Here is an 11,929-nt window from a genome sequence, read left to right as displayed (position 1 = left end):
TCCTGAATAGCTGAAGAAAAAATAAGCTATTTGGGAGCAGATTACCCGCTCTTAATGTAATTTATACGGATCAGGTGGGGCCCACACAGCAGGTGGGCGTGGACTATTTTTTTCAGTATGATGCTTGCGCATAACGGGATAAACCCATCAGCGACAGCCTTAAAGGGCTACGCCTATATTCATAGAATCTGGGGTTACAGTACGTAACCAACGTTTTCAAACCAGAACCAAATGTGGTGAAGCTGCTTTTAGTTTTTGTGCTCCTCACATGTGGATGAAAGGAACTCAGACTTGAGTCCGACTGTATTTAAAACTAAACTGAAGACGTTATTTTCTATTTCTTCTAATTGTTTAGTGTAGCTTTTGTTAATAGTTTTTAAGTTTTTGAGCATTGTATCTTGGTGTGTGTGTGTTTGATGTGTTATACTGTTTATTGAAGCCTTGCTGTGAACGTTGCTCCTTCTTTGTGTTGCTTTTCAAACCTGAAGGTTTTGTTCCTGAAAGCGAACTCTGCAGGATTCTCTGAAATCAGTTTGAACATCACCAGCTTCCTCATTCCTCGCCCACTCTAGTCAGTATTTACTTTATTGTTATAGGCTTTTTTTTTTAATTAGTGCTTTATGTGTTGTTTTTTCTTTAGAGTAGGTCTTTCCCGGCTCTATGAAACCAACGGAGTACATTTGTGTTATGAGACTTGATTAGATTCTTGTTAGAAATCCTTTTGTGAAAACCTTATCGAGCAAACCACCTGCAGTAATTATACTTAATATCTTTAAGTGTTTAATGCAGAAAAAGTGCTTGAACTTTGTAAATATATTGTGCTGTATTTGAGACTGACAGTTGGCAATAATTCTCAGAGAGCTGGCAGCGCCTGTCTGCTCACAGCAGGAAATAAAGTTGCCAGTGGTGTGTTTGAAAAGAAGCCACAGACCTCGTGCAAGCATTGGCATGTCAGGATCATGATTCACTGCGGCCTCTGAGGATGTGTGTTTGTTTGACTGGTTCACTGTGAGAGGTATGTCATCATCAGCACTGCTGCAAAACCAGCCGGTCTATTTTGAAAATGGAGGAAGTATTCTCTCAGCGATGAGGTTTTTTGGAATTCCTGTATGATAATAAACCAGCTCGGACCGCTGTGACGTGCACCTGTGATACACTGCCGAGTGTGTAAAACTCTCACTGTGCTCTCATAAGAACAACTAAGGACCAGTTTTACTTTGTAGTAAAAAGCATTTCAAAATCTACAAGAAGATATTACTCAGGCTGAGTGGGAAAATGTTTTCTTAAAAGCACAAATGCAGACTATTACGCATTAAAACTGTACAGTATACATGGCTGTTCAGGATATATAGTACACCTGTGAAATGTAATAAGTTTAACACTGACATTCTTGATAACTGTCCTAAATGTAATGTTAATATTGGCACTTTGGTGCACTGCATGTGGGAATGCCCCAAAATTCAGATATTTTGGAGTCACGCAGTTGATCTGATCTCACATATAGCTGCTGTAGAGATTCTTCTTGAGACAAAGTTGTATCAAGCCACAAAACAGCACCTTTGATCGACTTGTGTATGCTGCAAGCCAGAAGAGTAATCTCTTTGAGATGGAAAAGTATGGACAGTCTTACAACTGCAATGTGGCTATGGGAAATGGCTTCCTGCCTTGCTTTGGAGAAATTAACATATATGGTTAGAGGAAAGACCAGTAAATTTAAGGCAATATGGGACACCTTCATGCAATTTTTGGAAAGTAACCAAGCTGAAATGAATGAACGGAATGGAACAAAATAAAAGAGCAGCACCCAATAAGATTAATACTAATTCATATAACCAGTATTTATATACAAGAGTGATACTTTATCTAGGCATAAGAGTTGGATGATTAAAACTTTATTTTATCTGTATATGTATACATGTATTTAATTGTATGCATTTGTACTTTTTTCCTTTCTCTAGCTTTTTAAAAAATTTTTTTTTGGTTTTTATACCCTGAGTGTTAATTGTGGGTGGAGAGTATTCAATGTTTGTTTGAATGTATGTTCTCTATATTTCATATATGGAAAAAATCCAATAAATATATTCTTTAAAAAAAAAAAAAAAAGCATTTCAAAGGTACAGTAGTACATAACACAAAATGGTACAGATCCTATTTCCAGTGGAGATTCTCCCCTTGTTTGCAGCTAGACCTTCTCATAAAAACTATTCCTACTGAGAAAAATCAACAAGAGACATGGACAGAGCAGCTTCCACAGTTCTGTGAAAATAAAATCAACCTCTGTCAGCTCTGAAGTTTACAGTCATGGGAACAGACCTCCTTATGTTCTGTGGTTTCACATTTCAGGATGATAAATGGTTTTACAGCCAGCAGAATTACTTCTCTGTCTCACTAATATGAGGGCATTCTGGTTGTGCATTTTAAAGTTATAGACCACCTGCTTTACAGGTAAAAACCTAATGTTTCTGCACCTAAAGGTCTACAGTCATGTGTTGGCTGCAGGATAAATAAACCTAATATTATACTGTGTCCCCGTCTTCTCTTGTTGGGAGGCACAGCCAGCAGGAATAGTTTCTACATAATAATACATATAATTACATATAATACATATGTTGTATTTTTGGAACCATACTTTGTGCACTAAGGTCTTTTTCCTCACAGTCATATTGTTACATGAGCTTTTTTAAAACAGGAAATAACACATTACAGCTTAAAACTGTACATTAGAAAAGTAAACATGAGAACATAGTCAAGTGTGTTTTTATTTTATTTTGAAAAATGCAACGTCCTAGCTGTTTGTCCCCAGTCCCCGAGCAAAGAGGGTGAGTTGGAAATTCCCTCTATGTAAGGATGGTACTTTTCTGTGGCCCGGTTTGTGTCTGTTTCCCTCGTGCTTCCTCATTAGTTTCCATTGTTGCCACCTGTGTCTCGTCCCAGCTGTTTGTCATCATGTCTCGTCTTCTCCCAGTATTTAAGCTGTCCTATTCTGTCTTGTTCTTTGTCGGGTCGTCTTTGTTGGTACTCTCCCTTGGGTCTCCTGAGTCTTGCCCTGAGTCTTTCCCTGAGTCTTCCTGGTCCCTCGAGTTCCCCGTGTCTCTCGTGTCTCCTGAGTTCCCCGTGTCTCTCGTGTCTCCTGAGTTCCCCGTGCCTTGTTCATGTAAGTTTTGCTGCTCCGTCAGCCTGTTTATTTTGTACTTTTATTTACCATTAAAATCATTTTTTTGTATATCTGCCGAGTTGAGTCCCTGTTCTGCACTCTGGGTTCGCTCCTAACCGCAAACCATGACACTCTACTCGTTCATTTGTTTGTTTGTCCGTCCGTCCATGCATGCTGTGAGCATAATAACTTCAAAAATAAGTGAGGTACCAACTTCCATATTGGTGTGTGGCTCGATGTGTAAGAAAGGTCACTATCAAAAATACAGTTGTCAATTCAAAATCCAAGATGTTCAAGTCCAAGAATCTTTATTATCCCCGAGGGGCGATTTGTTTCACAGTCAGTAGATATAGAACATCCGGAATAGACACTCTGAGACGTTAAAATAACAGAAACCATCAGTGTTCGTTGAGAAACCTGATCTCTACAGGGATGAATGAGTTTTCAGTCTGTTTGTTCTACATGTGGGCAGCAGATACCAAATGAAAGCAACCTGAACTCACCATAGAGTGATGATCAGGATCTGCCAGAATCAGCCTGGCCTTGTTCACTGACCTCACCTTGTGTAGGTCAGTGAGGTTCTGTAGGTCAGTGAGGTTCTGTAGGTCGGTGAGGTTCTGTAGGTCGGTGAGGTTCTGTAGGTCGGTGAGGTTCTGTAGGTCGGTGAGGTTCTGTAGGTCGGTGAGGTTCTGTAGGTCGGTGAGGTTCTGTAGGTCAGTGAGGCTCTTTAGGTCTATACCAGCAGTTTTGCTGCACATCCTGACAATCTGCGAGAGTTTGTTCCTGTTTTTTCATGTCTAAAGTCCAAACCAACAGATGAAAGTAAAAGTTAAGAGACTCAATAAAACATGAATAAAACATTCTCATAAAAGTCAAATCAACATTAAAACCATAGAGCTTCTGAGAAAAATACATTCTCTGATGAGCCTTCTTACAAAGTGAGTTCACATGGGGTCAAAGGTCACTTTATGATAAGAACAGTTCCCAGATGTTTATATTATTGCACTACCTCAACAGCCTCACTGTTACTGACCACAGGAGCTGCAACTGAAGAGTCTGTTCTGAAATCAATGACCATCTCCTTCATCTTAGAATCATTTAACTTGAAAAGAATAGAATAGAAACAGCCTTTATGGAAGACTCACAGCATTCATTGAAGTCCCCGACCACAGACACGGGGTCATCACAGATGGCCCCCACCATATATGTAAAACGGCCACCCCAATCATTTGAGGAAACTACGCTTTCTAGTTTTTATATTGCTTCAATGCATAGTTTCCTCAAATGGTTTGGGTGGCCAAAGATTAATCTATAATGGCCAAAGCCACCATTGGCCCCACTCTGGATCCATCATTGCACCTGCTGGTGGATAAAATTGCTCCCTCCACTCACCAGGATCTGTCACTGCACTGCCTCGAACAAGAAAAAGAACAACAACAAGATACCCCTCTTCTTCTCGACAGTGTAACTCCTACCTACTTGCTTATCTTTCAGCAAAACATTGTTTACTTGTGTTCTCTGTTCAATTTAAGTCCAGAAATTACTAATTTCAAAAACTACAAACATTCACTTTTCTAATCCCTCAGTTGCTGGGTGACGTTGGCACACCACTTGTTTTTATTTCACAGCACGTTTGTCAGCCTTGTTGTTTTTGCAGTGCTTTATAAACAGCGATATGGTAATCCACAGTAGGTATGAGAATCAATCATATTCTGCCAAACTTATTATTTACGCAAAATGAGGACTTGGTCCAGATGTTGACTGACAGCAGGCCAGGAGGAGTTGCAGAGGTCTTGAAAAAGGAAGTTCAATCTTGTAAATGCTTCTGCATAATCCTAATGTAGCTCAAAGGCAATTAAACTAAAATGCTTATAATTTTACTGCAGTAAACCCCATTAATTGTATGTACGTTCTAGAATTGCTCCGCTCAGGGTGGCTGCATGTTGGAGCAGCTCTGTTGCTTTCATTCTGAGATTTTTCTTTTGGCAACTTTAATTCCTCTTTTTCTGGATGTAAATCACATTTTTAGGATGATTATTTCTTCTTGTATCAGATTCTTTGCATCTGGAAGGATTTTTACTCAAACTTTTTTAGTTTTGGACATTTGTTATGATGTGTTACCATAACAACAAGGTGGTTTTTACAACCGGGAGCTGCTGATTAACATCTCAAAAGCTCAAAAAATAACACAGCTACAGCCCAAATCTCAAATGAGTTGAAAAGGAGGGACCGTAGATGCATTCCCGTCTCCCTGTCGGCTGTGCTCGAGTGCCTGACCATTGAGATCCTGATAAGGCAGAAAACATTGATCGTGACAGAAGAAGGACCGGGATCATCCCCTGGCACATACAGCCGGCTGTCTGAAGTGACGAGGAGCTCGACAGGCTGCTAGGAGGAGTGACCATTGCTCTGAAAAGAGTTCAGCCCAGCATTCGAGCGGTCCTGCAGCCCAGGGGAACCAAGTCTGGGCGGACCGATCGGACGGCATCTGTGACCAGTTTCTTCAGATCTGCTATGGGACGGACCTTTACAAGAGATCCTTCCTGCCTACAGCCATCAATATCTATAACATCTCTTAATGAAACAAGGATAACGAGTTACATTTAATTTCCCTATGGGGTTAATAAAGTATTTTGGAATTGAATTAAAAGGTAGCTAACGAAAGTTTGGTCATGTGTGTGCATGTAACACACCACAGACAGGCGTGTTCATATGCGAGTCAAAGCTGGAGGTTGATCCAGGCTGTTTGTTTTGATGTTTCATGATGAGGTCCCTTCAACTTTGTTTTTCCTGGATTCTTCTGGTTTATTTACAGATGACGTGTCGGCAGACGGCAGTGCTGATTTTCCTGACCGGGCCTCCATGATGGAGGTGCGTCTGCAGGCACAGGAGGATGAGATCACGCTGCTGAAAGCCTCCCTGGCTGCTGCCCTACGTAGGATTCACATCCATGATCAGCTCCTCCCGTTACTGAAGCAGCAGCTGATAGCAGGTGAGTGCCGACCATTAAAAGACCTTGTGTAGCAAAACTGACAGATGATGCACTGGCTTAGATCACATATGCTATCAAGTTCTTGTCTGTTGTTTATAGAAAAATACCCCGTAGTTATTTTTCTAGACTTAATCAGCAATTACTTGGAAAAAATAAAGCTTTTTGTTCTTTTCAGTGAACCCGAGTGCTGCACATATGCTGAACCAAGTGTGTTGCTCAGATGGTTGCACCCAGAGCAAAAAGGTCCCAGCCAGTGATGGGATTCGCCACCCTGCACCCTCTACTAGGTGCTTTACATTACAGTCATCACAACAGAGCTACAGTAAAATCCACTATCATGGTAATGTGCAAAAACCTCTAAAAGTACAAATCCCCCTGAATATTTTCAAATGCTACAGTTTGACTTCAGTATAAAGTAATTTCTAAAATATGAAATAGTGTCAAATATTGCAGAACACCAACTCTTATGATGTTGCAAACTGAAAGAGATGAGAATGTAAGGGTTGTTACTGCAGCTGTCACAGCTTTTCCTACGTGAGGCAGCCAAATTGGACTTTGAAGCGTGGGTTGATCAGGGTCAGTTGTTGCCGTCTTCAAGCGGTGAAGCCAGTATCTCACTACGCTGCTCCAAACTGCGGTTGCCATTTGTGAGTGTGTCCAAAAATTCTGGAGACAAGTGTCTTCAACCTTCCTGTGAGAGTGGCAGGGACATGCATCTCATCTCTATCTCTATCTTCTACCACTTATCCGTAGTCAGGTCGTGGAGGCAACAGGTCCAGGAGAAAAACCCAGACCTCCCTCACCCCAGCTATACTTTCCAGTTTCTCCTGGGGAAAGCTGTGGTGTTCCCAGACCAAAGAAGATACAAAGTCCCTCCAGCCAGTTTTGGGTCTGCCCCAGGGCCTCTTACCAGTGGGACATGCTCAAAACACCTCTAAAGGGAGGGGTCCATCATAGTCAGATGACACCTCAACTGACTCCTTTCAATGCGGAGAAGCAGCGACTCTACTCCGAGCTCACAGTGTCTAACCACCTTACAAAGGAAGCTCATTTCAGCTGCTTGTATCCAGGATCTGGTTCTTTCAGTCATGAGCCAAACCTCATGACCACAGGTGAGGGTTGGAACGTAGACAGATCAGTAAATTAGAAGCTTTGCTTTTCTACGCAGCTATTTTTTCACCAAGACCGACCAAAGCAACGCCCTCATTACTGACGATAAGGCCCCAATTCATCGACCAGCTCCTTCTCTATCCTACCAACACTCAGGAACAAGATACCCAGATACTTGAACTACTTCACTTGAGACGGACTCCCCTACGAGCCAGAGGGGCCATCCCAGGGCATGCATCCGTGTCCCTTAGGTCTTAGGTAGTCAACAAATTAGCACAGATATTTGGAACCCAGGTGAAACTCTTCTTTTTTTTTAATCCTAGATGGAGGTACAGAAGTATTTTTCATGAATTTTCACCTGTTTATTTTTTTGCTCCTATATGGAAATATTATGTTCATACAATATGTAGTATATGTATAGAATATAGTATATTCCATATAGTTCCATTTGTTCATTTTGAACTTGCAAAATAAAATCTACATCCAAGGGTTTGTGAAAATAACAATAATCGCTTAGCCGTGATGCAGAGCTTCCCTTCAACTCCACAGGTGGTTTTCTGCCTGAGCTCTCCTTCTGACACCTGTGTTACCGTTTGAAAGGTGTATCAACGGGTGTATGCTCCTGTCCAGGAGCGGATCACTTCAGCATGGGCTAAAGCAGGTGTGCCCAACCAGTCGCCCGCGAGCTGGTTCCCAGTCTCCCGCGAAGCGAAACCTTGACTTGTATTCTCACAGACATAGTCTCGCGAGTTTTGGGTGCGGTGACACAGTGCTCTCACGAGACTTTAGGCTCAGTCGTGGAGTAATGTCGGTGCGCAGAAAACATGGATGGAAAACTAGCGAACAAGCAAACGAAAACTTATTATTTTCACACAGAGTGGGAGGAGGAGTATTTTTTTGTTTATTCTAATTCGAAGTCCATTTGCCTCATCTGTAATTCGAGCGTTGCCTTACCCAAAAAGTGTAACTTGGAGCGGCATTTCAAGACGATGCACAAACGGTTTGAGACAGATTTCCCTCTTAAAAGTTCTTTACGGACTCAGAAAGTGCGGGAGCTAAAAAACAAGCTTGCAGCCCAGCAGTCAGTCTTCACTCGCCCCAGCACAAAAGGTAAAGCTGCTACGATAGCTTCCTACCATGTTAGCCGCATCCTGGCTCAACATAAGAAGTCTTTCAGCGATGGACAAGTTATGAAAGAAGCGTTTATTGAGGCTGCAGATGCGCTTTTTCATGATTTTAAAAATAAAAGTGAGATCGTAGCTGCTATTAAAGACGTGCAGTTGTCCAGACAAACAGTGACACGGCGATGTGAGGGAATGGCTGTGGATGTGAAAGAACAGCTAAAAAAGGACGTGGAACAATGCGAGTGTTTCTCTCTTCAGTTTGATGAGTCGACAGACATGGTGGATGTAGCCCAGCTGTGTGTTTTTATCAGAATGGCCTTTGCAGACATGAGTGCAAAAGAGGAGCTGCTCACCATCTTGCCTTTGAAGGGACACACAAGAGGAGAAGATATTTTTAATGCGTTTATGGAGTTTGTTAATAAAAGCAACTTGCCCCTCTTTAAACTAATTTCTATAACAACTGATGGCGCTCCAGCAATGACTGGTCACACCAGTGGATTTGTTGCACTCTGCAAAATGACATTGGGATCAAATCCAGAGCATCACCTGGCGTGGATGGAGAGTTCTGGAGTCTGCTGTCAGAAGAAAAGTATCCTAACATCCGAAGATGTGCTTTGAACTTAACAGCACTTTTTGGATCTACCTACCTGTGTGAGTCTGCTTTTTCACACATGAAAATCATCAAGTCCAAAAACAGATCCACAATGAATGATGATCATCTGGAGACCTGCCTGCGCCTTGCAACCACCTCATACTGCCCAGCTTATGAGACCCTGGCCTCCTCCTCTCAGTGTCAGAAGTCCCACTAAGGTAGAGACACATTTATTTTATACAGCTTGCATAAAAAGTTGTCTCCTATAGACACATCACGTTCTGTTTTATTTACTTTAAAGAAGTGAGGAGTAGGGATTGATGAAAAATTATGTTTGTTGATAATGAGACTGGACGAGTAGCTCTCGGCAAATTGCCGACTTCAAAAGTAGCTCTTGGTTCAAAAAAGGTTGGGCACCCCTGGGCTAAAGGCTTGCCTCCCTGGATAAATGGAAGAAAAAAAGATCATAGTGGCATTTTACTGCTGCCAGTTGAGTAATAACAAGCCTGTGGTGCTCTTAAATGTTTGTAGATGCACCCACACTACACTTATTGATTACTTAGATTTAGCTTCTTCTTTTTTTCCTCCAACTCCTGCAGTCAGCATATACGTACATACACATGATCCTTGGAATCAGTGCAGGTGTTTTGAGGCAAAGCTTCAGGATAGGGTGGGTAAGATGTGAGCCAAGGGAGGACACCAGACACCAAGATGATGTGCCAAGTTTGGCAAGCTGTACTCAAAAAAATGGACTGACTTGTAAAAACTGGCTTTGCAAAATGTGGTCCTCGACTTGCTGATGGGTCAGTGGCAAATATTCAGAATTAACTGAGACTGCTACTCAAAGCTGACTATTTTCTCTCACTGTGAATGGTTCACCACCTGAAGGGAAATGCTTCGTAAGTTGGGCGCAAGTCTTAACCTCAAGTAGTGGAGCTGAAGTATCGACCCAACCTTGGACAAGCAGAAGAAAATGGATAGATTGATGTTTTTGTTAGGAATCTCTCACTTTCCCAACAGATATTCTGACTTTAAGGGGGCATTACAGGTGATTAATTTATATTTTAAATACATAAATTATGGTTTCTAGCCACAAATGGGACGCACAATCATATTGCATAGAAACAAAACTTGGCTAATATGGTCACATTACAACATATCTTCCTATTTTAACCGTATAATTTGAAAATAAACGGGGTATTTATATTTTTAGGGGTTTTGTACCAACTTTGTATTTGTTTATCCAGTTTTAGCTGTTGCATATAATTTAGTTTAAAAATTCTACTGTAGTTCATGTTAAACTACAGAAGAAAACCAGTGCAAGGTCTATGTCAGGAGCTAAACCGAGCATGTGGTGGTGTTCTCAGTTGATTGTTCAGATCTGTGGTTGTGTTCATAATCTGTTTGTATGACCCTCTGTGTCGTCCCCAACCTTTGCACTGTTTCTAGCAAACGGGCAGACAACATGGTGAACAATACTAATGGCCATGTAGGAGGTCCAATGTCCATGGAGATCCAAAACAAACCAACAGTGGACATGTCCACTCAGACAGAGCCCACCGTGTTGTTGCAAGACGCCGAGCAGAACCGGGTCCCACTTGCAAGACAGGCCCAGAGTCTGCAGCTTGAGGACGCGCTCTGTCCAGGTGTTGAGGAGACCCGGGCCAAGCTCCATCGTGTCCCTGGTATAGAAGAAGAGGAACGGGATCAGGAAGAAGGAGGAGGAGATCAACAAACAGAAGGGACTTGGACCTCCTCAGTGGAGGAGCCTATCGAGCCCTCCACCATCAGATGCCTTCAGAGGGAGGACTTTCAGGATGGAGGCTCCTTTCTGGACAATTCAGGCTCTGCCCCAGGCTCGCTTAGAGGATCCGACCCAAGCCTGAACTCACGCTCCGGACCCCTGTCCCCCATTCAGGAAGGACACAAGACGCTGTGCGTGAGCGTATCTCACTGCTGCTTTCTTCCTAAAACCAAATAATTCACTTCTTTGACTGCATGACTTTAAGATTGATTCAACTTTAACATCATTTTTCTGATTCAGACTCTGCAAACCCCAGCTGCACGCTGCGCACCTTCATAAAACCATCAGCCTGTCATGATCAGGAAGTGATCACACCATGTTGGAGCAAAAAACAGAAAGAGAGTAGCCATCGCTAAGTACTTTTGTTTGCTTGTGTCTGAGCAGGGCAAACATAACTACAGTAGAACATAATGGTGACAGTCACAACGAGTGACATGTCTATAATTAGTTTGCACACACGAGTGAATTGGCTGGAACATGTGATGTGTGTGCAAGTTGAAACCAGATGTTTACATACACTGTATAGAAAAGACAACTATTTTGTTTCACTGTCTGGCATTTATTCTGACTAAAGCTTTCCTGTTTTAGCTCATTTACGATTCCAAAAATTAGGTTAGGTTTAGGTCTTTTGTCATATGTGGATCAACACAAGGTCAACAATACAATGAGATGCTCAGGACGAGAAGAACCGTCTTGACTTGCCAAAAAAAACAACAAGAAATACCAAAGCATGCAACAAAAATACAGAAACAAGGCACCAAAATTGAAAAAGAAAAATACATCTACAGCAGCATGATCCCATTAGCAGAGTGGTTCTGTTGGCAGTGAGGTTATCTTAGCAACATGGTCCAGTTAGCAGCATGATACTGTTAGCACCATGGTACTGTTAGCACTATGGTACTGTTAGCATCATGGTACTGTTAGCACCATGGTACTGTTAACAGCATGGTACCGTTAGCACCTTGGTACTGTTAGCACCATGGTATGGTTAGCAGCATGGTACTGTTAGCACCATGGTACTGTTAGCAACATGGTACTGTTAGCAACATGGTACTGTTAGCACCATGGTACCGTTAGCACCTTGGTACTGTTAGCACCTTGGTACTGTTAGCACCATGGTACTGTTAGCAGCATGGTACTGATAGCAGCATAG

General features: G+C 42.1%; 1 protein-coding gene across 1 annotated transcript in view; it reads left to right on the top strand.

Moving 5' to 3' along the window:
* Positions 1-5,969: 5,969 nt before the first annotated feature.
* Positions 5,970-11,929, top strand: part of LOC119408089 (echinoderm microtubule-associated protein-like 3) — a gene marked incomplete at both ends in the record, with an annotated part of 35,508 nt that continues 29,548 nt past the window's right edge. The window contains 3 exon segments of the mRNA XM_037674931.1: positions 5,970-6,146; positions 6,322-6,433; positions 10,422-10,907. Of these exon segments, the coding sequence (XP_037530859.1) occupies positions 6,017-6,146; positions 6,322-6,433; positions 10,422-10,907 (728 nt within the window).

Source organism: Nematolebias whitei, chromosome 1 (genome assembly GCF_014905685.2).
Source record: "Nematolebias whitei isolate Nwh7 chromosome 1, NemWhi1, whole genome shotgun sequence".
In the NCBI taxonomy this organism is placed as follows: domain Eukaryota; kingdom Metazoa; phylum Chordata; class Actinopteri; order Cyprinodontiformes; family Rivulidae; genus Nematolebias; species Nematolebias whitei.
This window is presented reverse-complemented; position numbering and strand designations above follow the sequence as displayed.